General features: G+C 32.4%; 4 protein-coding genes across 5 annotated transcripts; 2 read left to right on the top strand and 2 right to left on the bottom strand.

Moving 5' to 3' along the window:
- Positions 1–467: 467 nt before the first annotated feature.
- LOC114167265 (dehydration-responsive element-binding protein 3-like) lies at positions 468–1,715 on the bottom strand. Its single transcript, XM_028052300.1, has one exon. It carries the CDS (start codon positions 1,534–1,536, stop codon positions 916–918), a length of 621 nt encoding a protein of 206 aa, XP_027908101.1. The 5' UTR covers positions 1,537–1,715; the 3' UTR covers positions 468–915.
- An 8,656-nt stretch (positions 1,716–10,371) lies between these two features.
- Positions 10,372–12,294, top strand: LOC114166422 (cytochrome c oxidase assembly protein COX19-like). Its single transcript, XM_028051155.1, has 4 exons — positions 10,372–10,547; positions 10,785–10,873; positions 10,959–11,056; positions 11,815–12,294. The coding sequence occupies exons 1-4, from the start codon at positions 10,535–10,537 to the stop codon at positions 11,918–11,920; spliced, it is 306 nt and encodes a 101-aa protein (XP_027906956.1). The 5' UTR covers positions 10,372–10,534; the 3' UTR covers positions 11,921–12,294.
- Positions 12,295–13,158: 864 nt separating this feature from the next.
- On the top strand, positions 13,159–18,367 carry LOC114166358. Of its 2 annotated transcripts, XM_028051077.1 has the most exons (14): positions 13,159–13,490; positions 14,148–14,562; positions 14,682–14,773; positions 15,001–15,159; positions 15,355–15,691; positions 16,045–16,163; positions 16,249–16,321; positions 16,393–16,613; positions 16,717–16,773; positions 16,847–17,018; positions 17,306–17,428; positions 17,511–17,681; positions 17,843–17,902; positions 17,977–18,367. In XM_028051077.1, the coding sequence occupies exons 1-14, from the start codon at positions 13,447–13,449 to the stop codon at positions 18,106–18,108; spliced, it is 2,175 nt and encodes a 724-aa protein (XP_027906878.1). In that variant the 5' UTR covers positions 13,159–13,446; the 3' UTR covers positions 18,109–18,367. The 2 variants fall into 2 exon arrangements, with proteins under 2 accessions (XP_027906878.1, XP_027906879.1); XM_028051078.1 differs by lacking the exon at positions 16,717–16,773 and having other exon boundaries at positions 13,160–13,490.
- Positions 18,368–18,501: 134 nt separating this feature from the next.
- LOC114166316 (protein MODIFIED TRANSPORT TO THE VACUOLE 1-like) lies at positions 18,502–23,360 on the bottom strand. Its single transcript, XM_028051030.1, has 5 exons — positions 22,826–23,360; positions 21,725–22,474; positions 21,344–21,499; positions 19,447–20,379; positions 18,502–18,960 (listed from the first exon to the last, which is right to left on the bottom strand). Exons 1-5 carry the CDS (start codon positions 23,030–23,032, stop codon positions 18,919–18,921), a joined length of 2,088 nt encoding a protein of 695 aa, XP_027906831.1. The 5' UTR covers positions 23,033–23,360; the 3' UTR covers positions 18,502–18,918.
- Positions 23,361–24,344: the final 984 nt, after the last annotated feature.

The following is a 24,344-nucleotide window of genomic DNA, read 5'->3' on the forward strand; positions in this document are numbered from 1 at the left end:
AACGTGTGAAAAAGATATAGCATACCACAGTAAGTTTTTAAGATAATTACCATTATAATAAAAATGGAGATAAACTAATATTATTGTTGAATAATAATATAACTTTTCTACAGTACTGCATGTATTATTTATTTCAAGGACAACAAAACGATGACTTGTAGTAATTAATACATGTAAAAACGCAATAAATGTATTATTAATTCTAGATATTAAAGAAAAACAGTAGCAGTTATGTAGTTGTATGTATACGTTGACGCATGAATGAAGGAAGTTGTTTTTATTATATACTTTTCAAATTTTGAAAAATCCGTGAACAGTATCCATTTTATACATCACATACAACTAGGAGCAATCAGCGGCTGAATATCATCTCTAACAAAATAGTTTCTTTTTCACAAAAATCTCATCAGAGATAATTAACTTTTCTGAATGAAATCGTTGAACAACAAAATTGACAAGCTAAAAGGTACACAAAAGAAACATTGTGGGATAACTCAGAAAATCTCTTAAAAAAACAGAAAAAAAGATCATAAAATAAAGTCTATATAGTTCTGTACAGTAAGGTGATGTGGTAAAAATTCATTGGACATTCACATTTTGTGTCTCCAATTGTATGAAACAGAGGAAGCTATAGCTAACTAGTAGATAGGAGATAGAAGAAAGATAAAAAGAAAGAGAGTGAAGTTGAATAGTGGAAGAGAAGTTACTAAGGCTAAGTATAGGAATATTAAGTGACGTGTGAAAGAAATATGATGCAGAGAGTGGACCAGTGACAGCAGAAATAGCGAAACACGCCATTAATGACACTTGTGAATCCCACATGTTGGGAAGTGAAAGCACCCAAATTTCGATTTCAGAGTGTATCAAATGATTTCGTTGTGGGTGGTACCAATAGTGGGGAACCAAACGCACCGTTCAATCCCAAATGGGTAATAGCGTTTCGGAGCAAAACTGTTGCGGAAATAACTCATCGGAAAAGGCCGCGCAGAAGGAGTCCAATGGCGGAAACATCCAACTCTCCACAACGTCGACCATCACGAACGAGTCAACGGAGGAGTCAAAGCTGTCTTCGATGTTCGGAAGCTCCACTATCTCGCTCAGTTCGGATTCTTGGGAGGTTTCCGTTTCTGAGTCCGAGGTTTGTGTTACGGGGTCGAATTTAGACATGGAGGCGGCGGCGGTGGCGGCGGCTTGAATGTCGCGTGGGGAGCACGTGAGGGGGCGGGGGAGCAGGTCCGCGATCTCCGGGAAGTTGAGGATTGCGGATTGGCCCTTGATGGTGAGCGCCGCCACGTCATGGGCCCGCGCCGCCATTTCGGGGGTGGCGAAGGTTCCGAGCCAGATGCGGGACTTCTTGCGCGGTTCGCGGATTTCCGAGACCCATTTGCCCCAATTGCGCTTCCGTACGCCGTGGTACACCGGGTGCTTGCTGCAGTCTCTGGGCCTCTTGGCCCGGGCCTGAGCCTTTGAGCCCGAATGCGTGGACGGCGACGACGTAGAAGAGGTTGTTTCGGACGAGGTTGGTGTTTGTGTCATTGTTGAAACTCAAGAGTGGGAATGAATGTTTGGTTTGGCAAACATATACATATAGAGAGAGAAGTGTAAAGTCCAAGACTCTATCCAACGTATAGCATAGGGGCATGGTTGGAAGAAGATGAGTGAAGCAGAATGAGGACACACTATACATGGCGTAAGCCTTTCGTAGTGAATAACACGCTCTCTTACAGCGACCCTTGACCTACCAATTATATATTTCACACACTTCTTTAACCCTCCACCCAAAAATATCATACATCTATAACAATTTAAATTAAATTCTATTATTTTTTTTATTAACACTAATTACACAATCTTGTATTGTTTTTGTTTCCGACATAAGTGAATGGATTTGATGCTCTCTTTATTAATAACTAGCTTAGGTGTATCTTTTATTGGCGAGACTAATATGAAAGTACATTTATAACGTTTTACACGTATTTGGAGTGAAACTAGTGACTTCTTTTGCTCTTTTTATCTATCGTTTTTTGGCTGCTTTTTTTATTTATTTACCTTTATTAAGAGCAAACATGTGTTATTAGTGTGTGAAAGAGAAAATGTACGACAGTGTAATTAAACAGTAAAGTTTTTGGTACACTACATCATTGAAACCTAATGACAAAAAAATACTGACAATTTGTCGAAGCAGGAGCAAACTAACGTGTTGTAGATGGATATGTCTAAATAGGGTTTGGAGTTTCTTTTATCTGTCTAAAATAGACCAAGTTGATGTATGCAGAATTAACTGTTGACTAAAACTAATGTATAGTAGTAATTATGATATATTCAAGATTTCTGAACTAATGCTCATTACACCAATCGGAACATGGTCAGAAACGAAAAAGAATCACTCTACCAATTACCTGTTTTTTAAAATGAAAAAGTTTCGATACTTATCTCACTTCATTTATTACTAAACTCATTTAAGCAATAGAAAAAGACAGAGACAGAGACTATATATCGAGAAGCTGATTTCTGTGATTTAAAAATTATTAAGAAACTGTTTAATGGAATGGAATGGAGGTTGTTAGAAAAAAAATAAGAAATTTGGGTGTTGAATATTTAATTTGACAAGAAGTGGTTCACATAGGTGTAGATAATGGATTGGAGAAAGGAGACAATGCGGGTACAAAGAGGTCCCACATCGATATTGTAGCCTCAACGTTCACTACAACATCTGGCTAAGTCTCCTTAGTCCACATCTCAACTTTCTTTGTGCCCGTTGCCCTTGTGATCAAATTGTCTCTTCTTTTGTCCAACCCCCATTCTTCATTATTTGACTGATTTATCAAATAATAATTTTTTCATAAAAGATATAAGAAATTAATATCACTTTTAATATTTTAAAAAGTGAATTTTAAGGTATATAATAAATAATATTGAATGGTCACACAACAATATAATATCCAACCAACAATAAATCTTGCTCGAGCATACGTTAAATGACATTGATATTATCTGAAAAAATATATTTTAAACCTAAGTTAACCTCATAACATCATGCTCGTAATATTGTTTACACTCACTTATATATTATTAGAAGTGGGCCTAACTTCCCTTAGTCGATGTATACTCATCTCGTGCGTGAGACAAGAAATTAGTGGGTATTCATCTCGTGCATGGGACAAGAAATTAGTGGATAGTTCATTAGCGGTCTGATATTGGGTGGAACAGAATGTCTAAGAAAGTTCAAGAAAGTTTATTAGGATATGCTCTAACTTGACTCTGAAATCATGTTAGAAGTGAGTTTTAAGTCTAATTCAATCCCACAAAACCGGCTTGAAAGGTGAGGATTGCACCCACTTATACATTGTGAATTAACCTTATCTCTAGTCAACGTGAGACTTCTAACGTATATTGTAGATCTATTTCATCTTTAATTAGTATAGGATCTCCAATACAATAAGATGTCTTATACTAATAATTTTATGAGTTTTTATCCGCATTCAACTTTTTTATATCTAGTCAGTACCTGATATAGATTCAAACTTGAATTTTTAATACTATTCATCATACACCCTTTTAGTTCTACTATTTACTCGTTTCTCATTTTGCAAACGTTGGTGCATTAATTTAGGACAACGTCTTGAATGAAAATGAAGGAATTATTAGAATCATAACGTGAGAAAAGAGGAAGGAGCATATAACCACAGGGCACACACTAGGGTTTGTGTTTGTCTAATGCAGCATTAGTGTCTTAATCACCCTTTCTAATAAGAGAAGGAGAAACATCTCTACCATGCATGTCTGGCTTGTATAGTTACGCATTACCAATGCAAAAACCTAGCATTACGCTAACATTGCAATGCCCTACATGTTTAATTTTAGTGTGTAGCTCTTGCAAAAGATTAAAGTTTCATGGTCAATAATTTGGAGCTCATTAGATAAAAAAATCATTTGATGGTAAATATTTAAATATTAAAACCTGCAATTTCCACTTTGGTAATAAACTCGAGTGTTTAAGAAGGTCCAACGATGGATATAAACGGTAGTATATTCAAATAAAGTCAGCTCTGGTTTGAGTTAAAATGGAACATGAAAGTCTTATTTTGTTACTAATTGATTAATTAATGGGCTAATGATGACAATAATAATATTAAGTCAATATCGTGGTTCCATCATGATTCGAGTTTGTCTTGACATATATAGGATCATCATAATAACGCTCACAAAAAGAAACAAGACAAAGGAAGAGGTTGTAATTATTTATGCACAATAAGAATAAATAAAATGATAGTATATAGTATTTGTTAGGAATCCAAGTGTGATTCTAAGTCCCACATTAGCTAAAAATGAGAAAGTATAACACTATATAAGAATAACGAACCATAAATCCATTGTCTTAAGATTTTGGGTTGAGAGTGGTGTCAGTGTCTTATGTGGTTAGGCTAAGATCTCATTGGTGTTGTTCTCCCCAGTAAAACTCCTCTGTAACACCTAAAATGGTATTCTTATTATAAGAAACGATGGTGGCTAACACAAGAGTGGTGAGAGAAACTTGTGTTGATTTGAGCTTAATTTACACGTTTACTTGAGAAAGAAATGGATCTGGTTACAGAAAAAGTCTTTTTGTATTTGCTAATTGCGGTTGGTTTCATTATAATATTATGATTACGTATTAGTTTACAATAATTGAGCTGAATTCACATGGTGTGTTATAAACTGTTTTCGTCAAATGGTTAACTTAGTTATAATTAGTGGTAATATTGTAATAGTACCCGATCTCACTTCAGCTTAAAAGGTAGAATGCCGATAGTACTCACTCTTATGGGCCTTCGATAGAGACTCTTAATAAGGACAACTTAAAGAACTTATAATTTTCTTAGTATTTTATTTCGTAATTTTTTACATATTTTTGCTTTATCTTTTCTAATTGTTTGGTTGTTCTATATGACAAAATTCGTTTATATATATATTTTTTTGAAGGTACCGTTTTTCTTACTAGAGTTTTGATCATACATTATTTTCTTTGTTTGATTAGGTTCAAATAGTGTATTATTAACTTCAGTAAATTAAAGGAATTTTTTAAATCTTCAAGGTATCTTTCATTCTATCATATATTTAATTATATATTTTTTGCTCGTTTTCATTCAACGGTGTATCAAATAATTAGTAAGACACACATTTGATTATTTTTACTTCTTTTTAATATTTTTATTTATTTTTTTCACATAAAATATTATTTTGATGATTTTTTATTTTCTAACTCATTTTCAAAATTTTACCATCACAATTCACTAACACAAAATAACACAAAAAGAATTTTGAACGTCAATAATTCCATGTCATGTGTAGCAAAATCCAATGTTAAAAATGCATAGTGGGCTTTTTGTAAATATTTCACTTAAATTGGCGTCATACATGTTCCTAACAAACGTTAATTCTCAATTTAACATCAATGTTAAAACTAACAGGTGTTAAATAACGTCGGACCTAGGGTAGTCTACTGTTATTTAACGTTTATTGACCCTAGGACTGATGTTAAATTAAGAATTAACGTTTGTTGGGAGGTTGACTGATGTCATTTGATCTTTTAAAATTTCAAAACTACCTTTCTCTTTCTCGTTTGTGTGAGCAACAACGACGCCAAACTTGTAGGAATAAGTTCTTCAACCCATTTCACTACATCTTACCATTGTGGTGTTCGTTTGAACTTTCATTCTCTCCAATTACATTTTGCATAAAATTAGTGTTTTCATTCACTAGTCATTGTTGTGTGACTTAAAAGGTTGTGTTTTTAGCTTAATCCATATGATCCTCGTTTTGTAAAATTTAATAAAAATAAGTAGAAAATTATTTTTGACTCCAATTTTTTTGTGATAACTTCTATTAGATTTTATTCAAATATAGAATGTCCATATCTGAGATATTGATCACAAATTTAAAATTGTCAAGATTTAATACAAAGATATAGAAATACAATGTAGATGGTACACAATATTTATTGTCTGTAATAAACATTTTATGCAGACAAGTATTATGAAGGTGTGAGAAAACGTACATTTACTGTTTCTCTATCAGCCTTATTTATTGTGTTGTTTTATTTTCCAAACAAAGTGTGGAAATGCAATGTCTTTCTTAGGTTCCAAGTTCATGCACACACATCACTCAAATTCTCTCTCTCTTTTTCCCAAGTCGTATAGTGAGTGAGTGAGTCTGAAACTCAAGGTTCTGTTCTAAATTCAGAAGATGTTCAACGTGCATGCTCGCTTTGCCAGCTTTGGCATGAAATCAATGTCGTCACCGACGCATGCATGATGGGTCCAAACCAACATCTTCCACTGTTTCTAGGTCGCCATTAACGTTTTTTAATTCCTCCACTCCAAGGACATGTTACGGATGGCAGCAATTATCTCATGACGAAAATCAAATAGATCGAGTTATAATTAAATTATAGTATTTGGACTCTTACGTTCTTAAATAAAAAAAATTACACATTAATTAATAATTATAATTTTTGGTCACGTGATAAGGCCGGTTCCAACAAAACACAACACTCGCATAACACCTAATTCAGAAAGGTATGTAAAGTAAAATTTATATATATTATATGAATATATATAAATTAACCAATTTGATTAATAAAAATAAAGAAAGACGAACACGGGTTTGTTTGCAAGAATAGTGGAATAAATTATTGTGATGAACAGTTAGATAACGTGTAGCACATGATCCTAATTAATTTGGCTTTGGTGTTCGATAATATACGCACACCAAGCTTTTTCACCTAAAACCCTACCAAATCCTCTAATTAATATCTCATTGCTTTATAATATAGTTTATGGATAAAATATCTAGGGTTTACTTTATACTTTACCGTCTAGAACTGAAAAATGGTTGAATGTTTCAGTGTATAAAATTATCAAAGCTTTTAGTCTTCATATTATTTATTAACTTTTAGTTATTAAATTGAGAAATACCACCTACTTTTAATCCTAACAAGAAACTAAAACCGTGATGTTTTTAAAAAAAAAAATTAAGATCACGTATTTTACTATCAAACTTACAAATATATGTCTTCTATGAAAATTAAAAAAATTAATTGTTGCAACGTTTCATTTGAAATTACAACTATAATTATAAAAGAATAAAACTGTATTTAGGAGCAACTAATAGAGAATTTTATGTTATGGGTTGATTTCTCAAAGATATTATTGGTTGAGTTGGTTTGTCTTATTAATTTTTTGGTCCCGCTTATTAATCGAATTGGGACAAGGTTTTGTCTTAACCGGAGTCCTTTCTATCTATTCATTTAGTAGTATTAAATTCATAATAAATAAATAATTTGATACATAAAATTATATTATGATCAAAATTAAAAATAATAAAATACTTATGTATAGATTGCATGCTAAAATTACAATACCAATATAATTTTTGTGATAAAATTATGTTAATTGTAGATAAGTTTTTTCTATTATTGAAAACTACAATAAAAAGTATTTTAGACAACCCTAAACGAGACCATGCGTATAAAAATATAGTCTAAACATAGTAAAGACAATATTTATTTATATGTGACTTAAAAAACTATCTTAAGCAACACTTATATAAATGATGTTTGTCAAAAGTATTGGCTAATCCTGGTTTAAAATACACTCAAAATTAAAGCTTTTAGATTAGAAATATTTCCTCCTCCTCTTATGACCGAAAATGCAAAACTTAGTTCCAAAAACGCAAGAATTTGAATTTCTTCATTCCCTTTGATTTTAAACTAAAAACGCCAAGCCATAGGGTTGAAATTGTGAAGTTTTTAAAAACACATCAAAATCATTATCTTTTATAAGGATTTTAAGCAACGATTTTAAAATTGTTATCATACTAAAAACCATAACATATTACCTACAAATAAAAAATTGTTGTCTAAACTTTAGCCAACGATTTTTATGGTTTAATTCACAATTTTGTCTTGTTGCATGAAACAATTTTTGTTGTAGTTAATTTTAAATAATGTACACTAAATTAAGCTGTTTTCTAGACATGATATATAAATATAACAATTATATGATTAAATGTTATCAAAACACGATTATAAGAGAATATAATTTTTAGTAGGTTCAATTTATTAAAATATATATATATATATATATATATATATATATATATATATATATATATATTATTTTAGAAAGGTTAGTGGATGATTCTAACTAACCATGGATTCAATTTAGACGAGAAGGTTCTTAGAATAAAAATTTATTTTATAATTAACTTCTAAAAGGTGTTTTTTAGTTTGATTTAGACCAAATACATATGAAGTTGAGTTAGTTAGCACTTGATTTTTATAGACAATGATTAAGAAAAAAAAATTGAGAAAAAAATATTATTGAAAAACTAATATTGGTCTTGTTATCAAAATATGTAAACGGAGTGAAATGTAAAATGAAAAATATAAATATAAAATGTAAAATAGAGTAAAAAATAAATTAATATATAGTGCAACATCGAAAAATGTTTATATGCATGCTTCAACAAATATAGAAATTTAATGTGGAACACATGGGTAGTTAGTTGGGCATGTTGATTAACTGTTTATTATTTTGTTAGGTTGGATCATTAATTGGTTCCTACACCTTATTGAAACTGTACCATACTTTATGATGTATCGCTATAAATAGTTAAGAATTATATTCTCGGACGATATTTTTAAAATGAGGAAATAGAATGAAAATGAAAAAAAAAAATAGGTTAAACAGCTAGTTAGTTTTTTTTGTGTTGAGAGGGATTTGAGTATTTCAGATGCTATTGGCCACAAGCGAGATCAAAATACATTTCAGAAAGTAAGTGACGGATAGTAAATTTTGGAAGAATTAAAATAATATATTCTTTTAGTTCGTGTTATAAATATTTAAATAAATGAAATCATTTATTTATATTTATTTATTGAAAGGAAAGTTTAAGAATAGAAACAATTATTTAAAATAAATTTTAAAAATAAAAATAGTTTATTAAGATGTAATAAAAATACGAGAGATGTAATTATTAAAAAAATTATAATATATAATTTTTTCTTATATATTTATAAAATAATAAATATATAAAAAGCTCATGAGATGAAAATTATTATTTATTAAATTGATATTTTGAGTGAGACGTATGATGTATCGATACTCCAATTTATATCCGTATCCGGATCTGTGTCTGATATTTTATAATACTTTATCGATATTTATTAATGAAATATTTAATTTATAAAGTCTAATTATACAACACAAAAATAAAAAATATATTATGCATTATATTGATCATAATAAATTTTTATTTTGTATTTGGATTATAGAATCTGAAATATATATGTTTAATGAGAAAAAAAAAAAGTTAATTGAGTAGGATAAGGTTATGCATAGAAGGGGAGAGGGTGAAGATTGTGTGTGTTTAATTAATTTTTAGTCATCTTTTCATCTCATTATGAAAGTTTAACTTGAAAAAAATAAAAATTTGATTTATGTTGGGATCAAACCTGGTGAGAAGAAGAGAAAACGGGAAGGAAGAGAGGGTGAACGTAGAGATGAATATCGGAATAATATAGGGGTAAGATGGTCTTTTTAGATGACTTATGGAGGTGCATATAGTAATAATATATGGGTAAGATGGTCTTTTGACTTGACTTACGGAGGTGCAGGAATAAATTGTAGTGCCCCAATTTTTTGTTTTCATTAGACCCAAAATTGCAAGAATATCATGATAACAGATAGGCTCTTACTCTCTGTACACCCACAAGTGCTTATCATGGAGGTGTTTTCCGAATAATATGTTCTTGAAAATTTTCAGAATGAGTTTTTCAAAATTTTCAATGAGATTTTTCGACACAATGCATTTCGTAATAATTTTGCTAGAATAGAATGTTTGAAACAAGATTTCCAGAACACATATAATATCTTTCAAAATGAGTTATATTTAATTGAGTATTTATTAATTTTTTTTAATTTTTAAATATTTAACATTTTATATTTTTTAATCAAGTTTTTATTATTTAATTTTTTAATCATGTGGTAAGATGATTACTTTTATACTTTGTCTTGTTGTATTGTTTTAGCGAAAAACGTTATGGATAACAAAATATCATTGTCATGCCGTCACCATAATACTATTTTACATTAACTAAAAAATTTTGCATTACTTAAAAAATAAATAAACCACTGTTACCAATTTTTTTAAGAAAATTAGAAAATAAGTATTTAAATTAAACTATAAATATTCTAAATACTTCATATATGAAAAAAAGTTTAAATTAATAAAAACTTAATTAAATATACTCAAATTTATCAAACACTTAAAATTTAAATAACTCTATAATTAAAAAGTTTGCTTAAAAATAAAAAGAAAATTGTAAACATTTAACCGCATAAGAATATTTGTTAGCAAACTTGATTCCTGGTTTGATCGACCCCAACTGCACAAAGGATCGAACTTGCAGCGTCTTTTTTAATTTAATTCAGTTGAAATTGAAATTGTTTTCTCAGATTCCGTATCAACGCTTCCGCATGAAACCCTAGAAATGAGTGCCGCAGGTATTTGTTTGCCTTTCACCATTCATCCTCTGTTTGATAAATGAATTGCTTCCAAATTTTGTAGTGAAAGTTTTATGCTCTAGGGTTGTTTCAAAATTTTATGCTTTCTCCATTGTTTCTAAAACCAATACCGTTTGTTATTCCTAAGTTGTGGACTATGCTGATTTCTTCGCTATGCTTTAATCTATATCGGTTTCTGATTATTAATAATGTTTTTGACTGTTTTGTGTAGTATAGGTGGTGCATTTGGTGGCAATAGGGGGCTCCGTCCAGTGCCTCCAGAAAAGGGAATATTCCCCTTGGACCATTTGCATTTGTGTGACATAGTGTGTATGCTTGTTTTTCACCTGTTTATTCATTCTGGGTTTCTCATCTCCATTTTGATTCATTCTTGTATTGCCCTTGTTGCAGGAGAAGGTGGAATATCTAAATTGTTTGAAGACTGAGGGACACCAGTCTGAAAAATGCAGGCAATTCTCAAAAAAATACCTGCAGTGTCGCATGGAGAGGTGGGTTGCTTTCAATGCATTGCATATAAGTTTTTAATGCACATGTTAGTTAGTCTTTGGTGTTAATTAAGTAGGCCAGGCTACTCTGTTGAGCTCAATTTTGTAGTTTGACTTGATGACTAAGCAGCTTTGTTAAAGTCTTAATTATCTTTCGTGGATTTGAATTAGTCATTCTAGATTTTTGAGAGTGATGAGCAATGCAATTTTCGTGAGGAAAAGAGTGAACACTTTTCATTTAAAACTAAATATGATCTTTAGTGTGGAACTAAAAACAACATAAAACATACATGAAACCACCATACTTTTACAATTTTTCTATTTATAGGAACAAAATGCCTCTTTGAATAAACAAGAAAGAGAACAAAATTACTGGAGAAACAGTAATAGCATTTTAAGAGATAGAGTAGAGTCTCTATATTTAAGATTAACTCCTGTAATTCCTCTGGCATCCGTTATTAATCATTTCTCAGACAGTAGCTTTGTCTCTGGTTTTTCTATAGATGTGTATGTTTAATGACACCATATTTGTACCAATTTTGCAATGAAATCATTGAATGTAATCTCATAATCTAAAATATTATCATGATGAAATATTAAGTGTAGAAGTTAGTGATTTTTGGTAGATATCTTTAATCGGTCTTCTTATTTTCATTGTAAAATGGTATATTATGCTGTAGATATTACTTTTGGTATATATGGTTCGTAGCTTTTGTTTTAACTAGATTTTTTTATAACTAAACATAATTGGCTTCTTACAGGAACTTGATGGCAAAACAAGACTTGGCTGAACTAGGTTTTAAGGAAAGTAATGTAGAAACTCCTGGTGGGAAAGTTACTGATAAGGTTGTTACTCAAGACCAATAAACTGGAAGAATTAAGAATGTACATTGATTTCGAGGTTGAGTTTTGGTAATGCCATTATCTTGCCATTCATTTGAAAGTAATGTCTAAGCATGCTCTGAGAACAAAAGATGTCAGTGAACAGAAGATGGTGGACAGTTTGTCCCATTCCTCTTCTTTTAAACTCATGGACTTTGATTTTGTTCCTTTATGGAAATGATTAAAAATCGACTGGGTTAGGCTAGTCAATTCAGTTGAAAAGATTGGTGAACAAGTTAGCTGTTGTGTTTGTTTCATTCAACACCAAAATACCAAATGATCATTGATGAGGTGGTTGAGCCAGTCCTTGAAATAAGTTTCTTTTTTATTCAATCAAAAGCATTTTCGTGTACCAAACAGACTCGATGTTAAACAATTTATTACTCTTTTTAACATTTTATTGTTAATATTTTATTACGCGATATATATATATATATATATATATATATATATATATATATATATATATATATATATATATATATGTATATGGTATTGTTTTTTCATGTTCATGTTTTGCTTTACTTAACCCTCATACGGTTTTCTGTTAATAATAGTTATATATTATTAAAGTCTATGTTTATCAGTTTGAGTTGGCCTTTAGAAGTAATGAACCTTAAATTGGTATTTTATTGTACCAAAGAAGGAAAATATTTCAAAATTTGATGCCCAGTATGAAGAATGATATTAAGATGTGATTTTTAATGGTTGTACATTTTTAATTAATTACAATGGTTCCTCACTTTCCTCTATAAAAAGATGAAAAAGATTTCATCGTATCACTTGCTCCAACGTAAAACTTAAAAAATAATTGTTCATCATTTTAAAATCTTGAGAAAGTTAGTAAAACTGTATCATTGTTTTCTCAAAAATTAATTGAACTCAACCCGTACTTGGTGTTTTTATATACAAATTTTGTAACCTTTTGCCATTTGCACGGTTATATCATCTGACTTACGTGTATTAGGTATGGTTCCCCAAGATCATAGATGAAAAAAACAACTAAAAGTTGAAGTGAAATGAAGTTAATTCAGCCCTAACTAAATCATGTTTGTACTGTTTGAAGTACGAAACTTGAAAGATAGTATTACTTATTATGAAAATAGAGACAAATTTGCATGTAAAGATTAACACCAACCATGTATCCACCACACTTAAACAACAATACTAAAGGCTGATTCAGTGAGAGAAACGTTTGGTGTTGACTTTGACGTGTTTGAAACAACATTGAGTTAAAGTTTAGAGTTTGGTTTGGACATAATACGTACAAGTGTTTTGTTCTTTTGTTTTAAGGTTGTGTTGTCCACAAACTAAGCATTAGCAAGGAAAGCTAATAGGAGCCAAATCCAAAGGGCAATGAAGTGTTGGAGTTGGTGAATTAATTATAAATTTAGTGTCTCTCTCTCTCTCTCTCTGCCTCGATGCCACCGCTCTTACACAAATCCATTATTTATATTTTCCAACATTAATATGCCTAATCTTTTCCTCTGTCTCTTACTTTTCATCTTTTCATGGCTACTCACTTCAATCTGCAACATCAACTTTTCAACTACTCGTAAGCTTCCTCTTGCTTTTTCTTCTCCTTCCTGTTCTTGCTCTAACAATTGTTACAAGCGCATCAAAATAACCCCTTGTGTGCTGTAAAAGAATAAATATTATCTGAAACAATATTAAACTCACTGCTTATCCATTGTTGGTATTTTCCTACCTGAAAGTTGAAATTTGTTTCTGAAGATGAGTTTCTACTTTTGGTATATAATCCTTTCGCTACCCCTTTTTTGCCCCGTTATGAAATTAATCAGCCAATCATCCATGGGACCAAAATCAGATAAAAAATATCAAAGAAAGGAAAAATTACCTAAATTGTTGGAAGGTAGCCTTTTCTACGAAAGTTAAAAAATTTCATCTTCTGAACTGCTGTTGTTGATGTCCTCGTAACAATGTTGTTGTCAAGGTAACCAACAAGTTTTGAGTGGTATTACCCAGTAACAATTTGAAAAAAAAAAAGACATATTATACATGAAAGTACATTGTCACTTGTATCTGTTCTGTATGAAATCAAGTAGCAGCTTACTATATAGTATCAGTCACTAGTTCAGGAGTTCCAACTAACTTGTTTTTTTCTTAATCTTTGATGTGTTTGATTTCGCTATGCATTTTAGACATTGCATTTGTCAAAAGTTTATGTATCTCTTGTTTCTTCCTAAAACAGATCCGTTGGGCTAGATGTCAGAAAAAGAACAACGGCTTATGCCCTTCAACACGCCAATTCAAATGTTTTAGATGAGAGAAACAATAGTTCTTTGAATAGTGGCATGTTAATTGGATCTCTGTCTTCATGTTACACATCCTTCAAGAAGCTCTCATCATTGGCAGCATCAGCTAAGACATGTTTTTCTGGTTCTGATGATCAAAGCAAAGAAGCAATTGAGGTTACTGATGTTACATCCAGTAGTGAGGGAATAGAACATAATAGGGTGCACTGTGTTGTGTGGTTATTGCATGAATCTTCTAGGAGTTTTTCCCAGTCAATCAACTCACTTGGAGTAGCAAGGAGTGGTCCTGCTCTTGCAATGGCTTGGATTGGGAAGGATGTGCATGAATGGCATAGACGTATTGCTTATGAGGTATATGCAGCAAAATGTTCTATAGTGAACAAATACATAGTTGTCTCCTACACATTATTATTTTTTTACGTTATGGGAATTTGTGATATAAGCCTGTTACCATTGACATGTACATGTAGGTTGCAGTTTATGCTTTAATGAAAGCAGTAATTGATTTGGAGATATTGCTTTCACATGAACGACTAAATGAATTTTCCCCAGTTAAAGAGATGTAAGCTTTTACTGTTTCTGCTTTTCTTGACACATATATATAAGAGTTGTAACATGTTGGAATTTTATCAAACATTTGATTGGAAGAATAGTTGTGCATCATATTACATTTACTATTTCTGCTTTTTCCTTCCTCGTTAATTGTAGTAACAATGAAAGTGATTTTGTTAAATACAACTGATGTAAGCATTGCTCTCTCATCTGTGTTACTTGTCCTCCATGTTTCAGTTTGAGCCCACAAATGAATCAAATGAGAGAGCACATTGAAATTCGACTGAAAATGAAGCATCCATATTTGGTGCAGTGGTTTAGAGACACTGAAATGCCTCGGATAGCAGGATATTTTATTCCACTCCTAAAGAAGTGGTCCATGGAATATGCAGGAAGGTTTGTTTGAAAAAACCTTGTTTTCAGAAACATATTTTTGAACCTTGGATGGAATTCCATTTTCCTAGTCAATAAATGTCCTTGCATTGGCTTGATTTTCAAAGTTTTCCTTCAAGTTGATGATTTTATGTTCATTTCTGTTAGATTCACCATATATTCGGCAGAAGAAATTTAGCCTGACAGAAAAGTATTCAGCGGTATTGCAGGAATCATTGTGGCTATAACATGTTGTAGTGCAGTGGTTAAATTTGGCTCAAGGCATATCTGCTGCTCCTTACTTGTATTGTCTCTTGAAGATGTTTTAGTCAAGCTTATGGACTTTTCACCCAATCTTGCATCTATTGACAAATTACATCAGTTAGCAACTGAGGCAGGATTTGAACAGGATTTCTTGTACCATTTTGGTGGGAAGGTTTTTCCCAGTGAGAAAACTGAGGACCTAGAGTTTTGGATTGGTTTGGCCCACAAGAAACTATTGAAAGCCTTCAATGAAGAAAGCATCACTTTAAAGAAGCAAAATTTTCAGCAAAAGGTCAACTTGCAGAAATTTGATGGATAAATAGGACTTAATCTGAGCATATAATATTTATTTAAGAAATAATTTGCCTCATCCAAAGGGAATAGCAGAAGCATATAGTCAAACATATTTGGTTAAAATATAGTCCTGTTGATACACTGTTGACATGAAGACACAAAAGATGTTGGTTAAAACATTTTTCTTTTTCAGTTTTACAAAACAGATAATATATTTCTAGTCATGGTTTGCATGATCACTTGACATGCCTGCCAAATAACCGATATTGTTTATCTCATTATTTTATAGATGCATGCATGGTTATATATCATTCTGTACTCAGACATTTGTTTATGCTGTTCCTTTAACAGATACGAGCAGACAGTTTGGCCACATTGGGACTTTTTACATACCTTGGAAGAAAGACTAGAATGTTTTTGTCAGTAATGGGCATTAAGGATCTTGATGGAGTAGTCAAAGACTTCCTCAGGTTGATCTCTCTGCTTGTTTGTTACACTTTTAATCATTTAAATTTTCAAGATACTGATAGTGAAGATTCAATGCTTTGATTTTAGTTATCTGGAATTTGGCATTCTTTTCATTTATCCGGAATTTTCCTCCATCAGTGTGTACCAGTGTTTCATGGAGGTTAGTTTCTGTTAAATACCATTTGTATGTTGAGATTAATTGTCACGGATTGTAATCTATATGTCTTTCAGGTGGTAACAGATGAGATAGGATGGCTTGATTTTTATATGTCCTTTGTTCAAATAAACAGCAAGGAGAAAAGGTCTAAACAAAATGCTCGCCAGGCAGAGAAAGAGATAATTTCTTCTGTAGTTTTTACTGTGTGCTATGATGTTTTCTCTGGGTTTGCACACTTCAATCGCTCAACTCAACAATCATTGGACACAACATCACGGTCATACTTGCTTATTTGGTAATATTTAGTTCATACATCAGTTTAAATAGTTTAAGTTTCTTTGTCTAACAATAGCACCTATTAACCTTGTATGTTTTGCATTCTGTTTTTAACATCCTAGTCAGGGTTTGCTTAGTTTTTGTCTGCAATATCACTGGGCTGCTTATGACAAGTCGGGGTAGGCTGGTTCTTGTTTGATGGATGCCTTACTCATCAAATGCTGAGGATCATTAATTAGTGACTATTTTCAGGGAATCACTAAATACCATGGACCATGCTGCAATTGACTACCAAACATCATATATGGGAAGTATAACTGGACCCAAGTTACCTCGGGTGTTTGAAGTTCAGCAGATGTCACATGATTTAACTACAGAAGGATGTCCAGAGATTAATTTTCGAAACAGTTGTACATTCAAAAAGGTATGTCAGTATATGTGATTTATTATAACAACAAGATCTATATATAGCAAGTTAATGAAATTCATTATCTTGCAAACTAGGAAGTAGGTTGATTCCTTTTGTGAGTTCTATACTCACAGAAGGTTTTGATTTAATTCTTTTGTTCAGTGTTGTGGTTTTTGCTCACGTATTTTGGCAAGGACAAATATTGGTTTTGTCGATGTGTTTTCAAGTGTCAACTTTGTGGAACATCAGTTAGTTATACATGTCTTCCTCTTAGTAAGCAATGTTTCCTTTTTCAATCACAGGCTTCAGTTTCTGCAATCACAAGTAAGAAAACATATGAGAAAGACTCTTGTATTGACAAGTCAAATACTCAGCCTCAAAATTTTATCAAGAGATACATAATCAAATTGGCATCCACAAGTGCAGTAAGAGTTTTAACAGTGTGTTTCTGGTAGATGAGTAAGCTGTGATGACTCTACGTTTTTAATCTGTGGAATATTTTACTAGGACATCTGGATGGGTACTGTGTTGCTCTTCACAGATATTTCTGTTGCTTTAGAGTTACTCTCAAGGCAAATGCATGGCTGCAAGCCTTCGGGGAGTCAAAAAAAGAGGCTAAACAGAACCTTGACAGACATAATTGTGCTAATTCCAGTGACAATCTTGATGCTGCTTCCTGTGAGCACCTTTATCCTTTCAGAACCTTCTGATTTGGTTAACTTGACAGAGGAATTGATCACTGAATAGGCAATTATAATACAGTATAACTGTTATTACTCGGAGAAGAAATTGCTGGAAGTTTTTCAATTATAATAAAATGATTTTCTTTCTGTTTTCAGGTAACAGCTGTAGGCCATGCAGCTATTCTGACAGCTATCAAGAAGTATATGCCATTCTTGGTAACTTTTTGCTGCCTTGTCTTTCAAGATTTTCCTTTGTCTTCCCTACTCATGAACCATGCTACTTTATGCAGATCCCTTCATCTTATTCTTCAGAGCGCTTGGATGTTGTAAAGCAAATAAAGCAAACTAGAGAGATGGGTGATCAGTTACATTTGGCTCAGTTTGACCTTGAAGATCAACCAGTAACCATTTCTTCAATATGACCGAGTCTCAGTTACATTTGAACTTCATAGTGCCAGTGTTTAATTATTAGAATCAAACTTTTTGGTCAAAAGTAGAAAATTATAGCAAAGTCCTTCCAAATCCAAAGGGGTTCTGTATATTTGGATAACCGTTATGAATACATTTTTGGGTGCTGAATATACTTTTGGAGAAAGATAACTTCTTGTATCTTTTATTTTGACAGTACTTCTGGAAGGAGTGTTAATACAAACATGTATTGCTGCAATGAGGTAAGAGTGTCATGATTATAGATAAAAGAAGTACTTACATTCACCTATTTTTTGATTAGTAATATATAAATTATCTTGTTTAAACGTTAAAATGCTAAATTACAATACGCGTAATTTCATAAAAGCTACAGCAAAGTTTTCACGTAGTCTAGAAGGAAGTTCTTCATTTCACACATAATGGATACCAATAAATATGAATGGACATTTGGAAAATCTGAGTTGTAATTTACTTGAAGCCTGAATTACAGTTGCAATATCTCAACCATTAACTACATACAGAACATACTCATGAAAATAAAACATTACAGTGCTACACAACATTCTTGTGCTAAAATCTATTCAAAGCGACAACCATTTTGAATCTCTTCATGTCCAAAACGTATTCTCATTTTATTATTTTGCTGTCGACATGGACATGTAGAATTTCATTTGTAGTGCTCCACCACTGACAGAAAAACAACTTTTTTGCACAGGTAACGAAACTATTAACTGTTTTTGATCTATAAATGTCCAGCAATTCCACACCGTAAATATCCTCCACAACAACACAAGATCTAAAGTTTAAATCATTCTCCTTGAATCACGAGCAGAGGTCATATGGTCCTACAAGCATGAAACGATGTATGTTAATAAACCAAAAGCTAAACAACAGATATCATCTCGATAAATTCTCCAGACAGCACACGTTTATCATTCAATTCAAACTTAAATGTGTTAAATATAGAAAATTGTACCATATTTTAACATGAACATGAACAGGAACAGTACTCTACCTCTTTCATCTATGGAAAAGCAAACCAGTAAATGGCACCATGATCTAACAAGGTAAATTATTCATCCAGGCTATCGGTTTGCAGGTGTTCAGTAATGGATTTTTTCATTCAAACCTACGTTTCGACGGATTGCCGGTAAAATACCGAGGGGCTTGTTTTTGAAGATAAAAATCACATTTTAAATTATTTCATTCCATTCATGTAGCTAAGTTGAATACTAATGAATCTTCACTTCAAAATGCAAAAATTCAAACCAGATCCTTAACAAAAAGTAAACCAATGGAAGGTACTTGTAAAGTATTCACACCAAACTTACAGAGATAAAGTCAAATGCTTTAGTTTCTTCTTTCCTTGAGGTGTTGATCATTGAGCTAGGAGTTTGAGTTTGAAAATTTGGTTGAAATATGTCTGGCAAGGGTGATCTTCCATTGGGACCAGCCATTTGAGTAATACCATCATCTCGCATGTTGACATTATTAAGGTGTTGGAAATTAGCCATTGTTGCTAAGAATTGCTGTTGAGCCAAAAGAGTTCCCATGGCACCGTAATTAAGAGGCTGGGAAGAATAAGCTTGGTTCAACATGAAGCCAGGCTGCATATTAAAAGGCAGAGCACCAGTAGGAAAAATTGGATTTACATTCAACCCCATTGGCTGAGAGCTCAACATGCCATCTGAAGTATTGCCAGGAATATGGTCAGTTAAGCCTGAAAATAAAGATTCAGATTGCATGGAAGGATTCTGCTTTGTACTAGAGGTATTTTCATCGATTGATAGACCACCCACTAAATCAGTAACAAGCTCCTTATGGTTTCCGTGGTCAGAATTGGAAGTAAAAATGTCAAAAAGTCCAGGATCGTTGATATTCCCCTGCCTATGACTCTCATGATTGCTCTGCTTATCACTACCAACAGTCATCCCAGAAAAGAGATCATCAGCATTTTCTTTGTTCTCACTTGTGTGAAATGAAACATCAGCAAATGGATCATCATCATTTTTTATTTCTTGACTAGCCCCAATAGAGCTGCTGAAATCTCCAAATAAATCATCAACCAGAGGAGTGGATGTCAAAGTTGATATATTTTGATCTGTTACACTCTTTAGAGTGTCCTCAGTTCCTTGATAATCATCTGAATCACCAGTGTCAATCAAGTTAGGCAGCTCCACAACAGCAGCATTCTCTGTTTTCACAGCATTCTCTGAATTAATTGCAGAGCTGTTTGACTGGCCTTCACCTAAAAGACCAAGAACCTGTCCATCAAGGGGCCAAGTGCTGAATTAAATTACAAAGGTTGCTCTTAAACTTATTAGCTTATATCAACTGAGTGCCAATCGTCTAATAAGCTATTACAACAGCAACACAGCCTCATCCACTAGGTCTAAGCTATTACCGTTAAAATATTTTAAAAATTTACAAATGACAGTTTAGACATTTGGTATAGCGTAATTCATTTCATTCACAATTGACAAAGAAAAAAAAAACAGAACAGTACATTTACAGGGGTGAGACTCACATGGAATTTCTTACTGGTATCTGCACTTCCGAAGCTAAGAACAAAATATTAATTATCAAAGCTGTTTCACAATTCAGATTCCATTATAATAATTAGCATCCGACCTACACAGTCTATAAGGTTTCACATGAAAAGCCCATCCATAACCTGTCAATACATTCCTCTCCAATCACCAGTGATAAACCTTTAGAACTAAAATTTCAAACCTGAGAGGCTAGCGCTCTCTAAATTTGCTTATCAAATTAGCTTAGAAACCTTTGATGATATCATCCAAACCCAATTAATACTGTTGCTTTAGGGACAGCAATATGCACAGCTGACTTTAGTCTGTCACTATTGAATATTCTTAGATTAATATGTAACAAGTTCAGCACAAACTAGTGATATCATACAAAGTACCACCTTTACATTAGGGACAGTGACAGCATATTATCCACAGCTGCTGACTTTAGTCTGTCACTATTGAATATTTTTTGATTAAATATATAACCATAAGTTCAGTACAAACTATAATCTATCATTACCTTAGTTGACTCTATATGACCAATTTTTCTTCTTGCTGGTTCACTAGTTTTTTCATCACCAAAACTTTAGGGAATTTAATCACACATTAAAAAAAATTGAAATAAGTGCAAAGTGTAAAATAATTGATATGGAAGCTTCATGTAATAGCTATTCATTTAGATAGATAATGAGGGTACCTTCGCAGCCCTTTCCCGTAAAGAGACTTGCGGAGATTCAGAACATCTCAGCACCACATCTCTATTTTCAGTGAAGTAAGATTCCACCAGTGAAAAATGATCATCATCCTTCTTCCTCAGAATGGACTCAAGGACACAAACAGCTTTCATGCGAACCTGCAAATATTATTCACACAACACAAGTTAAAAATAATATCAATGCAATCAAATAAAGATATAATGTAAAGTCACGCTATATTCTGATCCCAAAATACTTAGAATGAAAATAATCTGTAAATCCTAAAGACTTATATAAATAAACAAGTGCATATCTGTATATTTCACACGGTTTTTCATGTCTAAATTTACATTTCTGCAAAAAAATCAACATAATAGACATGCCTGCCAAATTGGAGATTGAAGCTTCAGTTCAAGGGCATGACATAAAGCCAATGCATCTAACTTTGCAGCCTCTGCTAGGAAAGCTTGAATTGCATCACGAGTGGGTTGCAGGCGAACACCTCCTGAAGTAACAATTGTCTCCAGTAACTTATGCTCTCTTGTCTTACTCTCTACAGAACTTGCACCAGATTCCCCATTTGATGTTTCCGTCTTAGTTACTCTTGAATCTTGGTTCCAAGGACCAGAGGATTGATTCTTTGAACCTCCAAAACTACTCTGAGCTTCATTATGATACGAAATTGGTTCATATCTGTCACCATGTTCTGTTTCATTGGTCAACGATCTACGAAGATTTGGACTCTTATAGCTGCCAGGATCATTTTTCATCAGCGAATGTCCCTGCGTTAAGGTATTAAGCCCTTGCTTAATTGATGCACTTCCAATACCAACAACCTCACTGATAAAAGATTTTTTATCTTCCTGTGGCGGTTCATAGTTTTTATTCCCAAACCCTTGTATCCGCCGGTTTAGATCTTCAGCAGGTGCTGGCTTACTATTCTCTTCTGAAAAGATGGCAGAGATAGCCTCGTGAGCAGTGTCTCTCACAGCCTTATTTAGTGCATCACCTTTCAAAGGATCCAACTGTCCCTTGTAGTGAAACAACTGACGAACCGCCACTGAATGTCTCTGCATTTCCCTTCTGAACTCCACGCCAGACTTCCCAACCACATACTTTATCAATCTTAAAGCCTGCCAACATTAACACAAGCATGTAACACAGCATAAAGTGTTCAGATAAATGATTATATGATGCAATTTCAAATCTCTGACACCAAAAACCACTATAATCCTTTCTCATATCCCCACCTCCAACTTCACACTGTATAATTGCAAACCTAATTCTAACTATTTCAATTTTCAAATCCACTATCCCTTTCATCCCTTATGCAAACACTAGCAGCTATTCCAAAAACTCCCCGCACCCCAAAAACAATAAAAAAGTATATAGAAATAAAAAATTTGAAGTTTGACCCATCCAGATCCAACTCATCCAATCTCAAGCAGGTTACATCAACCAAAACCAAATGGATTTTTAAGTACCTTCTGTTTCACAATTGGGCTTTTATGTTCCAAACGTTTTAAGACAAACTCCGAAATCTCCTTCACAATACTAACGTGCGAAGAACGCAAAAGTTCGCTGATTTCCTCCAATTTGTAAACGGGTGTGACTTTATCTTCATCGGACGTAGCTGAATCGATCAACCGCGACCGCCAGTACGACTCCACCGCTCTTCGACTCGATTCCATTTTTCCCCAGATCACAACAACCCTAAACTTCCCACTGAGATGGGATTTTAATGCATAAACTTTATTAAACCCCGAGACGAATGCTAATTCTCTGAACTTAAACCCACGGATCGATCGAGTAAACGATGACCCAGATGGAAAATCCAAATAGGGGTTTGAAAAGTCGCAAAATTTTGAGGTAAATGGAATGAACAACGATGCCCCTCCGACGGGGTTTTGAGATTTGGGGAAGAATCGAAGACGACGAACGACTAAGAAAGAAAAAACAATTTGTGGTACCAAATATCACTTGGAAAAATGAACTCGTGGAATGAAGTTTCACTTTTTTTCTTCGTCTTTCAACTAAAAAAAACAAATAAAATATTTATAAATTTAAAACAATGACGTGCTTGTGGATTGATAAAAAAATTATTCTTACCTATTATTCAGACAAGATTAATTTTAATTAAATACTAATATTTTATTGTTAATTTAGTTTCATGTTCAATTATGGTGTTATCTTATTTTATTAATTGTATAAATTATGGTGGAGAATTCTTTGGATGTATTATACTTTTTTTCTTGGTAAGTAACAATTGTTATCGAATTCGGTGGCACATGCCAAATTTGGTTACCATTAATAGAGTACATTAATGATTATCACTCTACATTTTTAATTTTTAATGTAAGCACAATTCCAAATTATTTTTGTAAGAAGTAAAACAGCGTTTATTTTTATGATTTATATATATAAATCGTGTTTCTATTCAACTAATTGTAAATTTTATTTTATGTTAGCGTACTATATAGTAAAAGAAATTAACCATTTAAGATATACTTGATGATAGGAGTTTGAATAACTTTAAAATTTTAAATTTAAATTTAATTATCATGTGGTAAAAATAAATGAAAACCATTTAAAACATAAACAATTAAAAAAAAAACAAAGTTTGGTTTCGAATGTTGGTTGTCATCCTTTTCATGTGTCTACCTAGGAACCATAAACAGAGACAAACGCCAAAGAAAGAAAAGACAGAAATAACACGCACGTTTTTCATTTCTCATTAACATTTGTTATTTTTTTTTCAATTATTTCAGAATTAAATATGTTTTTGTTACTCAACTTTCAGTAAATTTTAAAATTATTCCATTTCAAAATTTTAGATCAATTTAGTTATTCATCTTTTAAAATATATAAATCTAGTCATTTTAATCAAATTTTGTTATGTTTATTTGATGTTTCGTATGTAATTTTTGAAACGTCAAATAAACTTAACAAAATTTGATTAAAAAGACTAAATTCACGTATCTCAAAAGATGAAAGACTAAACTG

Source organism: Vigna unguiculata, chromosome 10 (genome assembly GCF_004118075.2).
Source record: "Vigna unguiculata cultivar IT97K-499-35 chromosome 10, ASM411807v1, whole genome shotgun sequence".
Lineage (NCBI taxonomy): Eukaryota > Viridiplantae > Streptophyta > Magnoliopsida > Fabales > Fabaceae > Vigna > Vigna unguiculata.

Bases quoted from the DNA above. Each gene is read 5' to 3' on its own strand.
- LOC114167265 (XM_028052300.1), bottom strand. From the start codon at position 1,536: ATGACACAAACACCAACCTCGTCCGAAACAACCTCTTCTACGTCGTCG.
- LOC114166422 (XM_028051155.1), top strand. The intron at 10,874-10,958 runs GTGTGTATGCTT...CCCTTGTTGCAG, and splicing joins ATTTGCATTTGTGTGACATA to GAGAAGGTGGAATATCTAAA. The intron at 11,057-11,814 runs GTGGGTTGCTTT...GGCTTCTTACAG, and splicing joins CTGCAGTGTCGCATGGAGAG to GAACTTGATGGCAAAACAAG.
- LOC114166358 (XM_028051077.1), top strand. From the start codon at position 13,447: ATGGCTACTCACTTCAATCTGCAACATCAACTTTTCAACTACTC. The intron at 14,563-14,681 runs GTATATGCAGCA...ATGTACATGTAG, and splicing joins ATAGACGTATTGCTTATGAG to GTTGCAGTTTATGCTTTAAT. The intron at 14,774-15,000 runs GTAAGCTTTTAC...TCCATGTTTCAG, and splicing joins TTTTCCCCAGTTAAAGAGAT to TTTGAGCCCACAAATGAATC.
- LOC114166316 (XM_028051030.1), bottom strand. From the start codon at position 23,032: ATGGAATCGAGTCGAAGAGCGGTGGAGTCGTACTGGCGGTCGCGGTTG. The intron at 22,475-22,825 runs GTACTTAAAAAT...TAATGTTGGCAG, and splicing joins GCCCAATTGTGAAACAGAAG to GCTTTAAGATTGATAAAGTA. The intron at 18,961-19,446 runs GTAAGTTTGGTG...TCATGCTTGTAG, and splicing joins AAGCATTTGACTTTATCTCT to GACCATATGACCTCTGCTCG.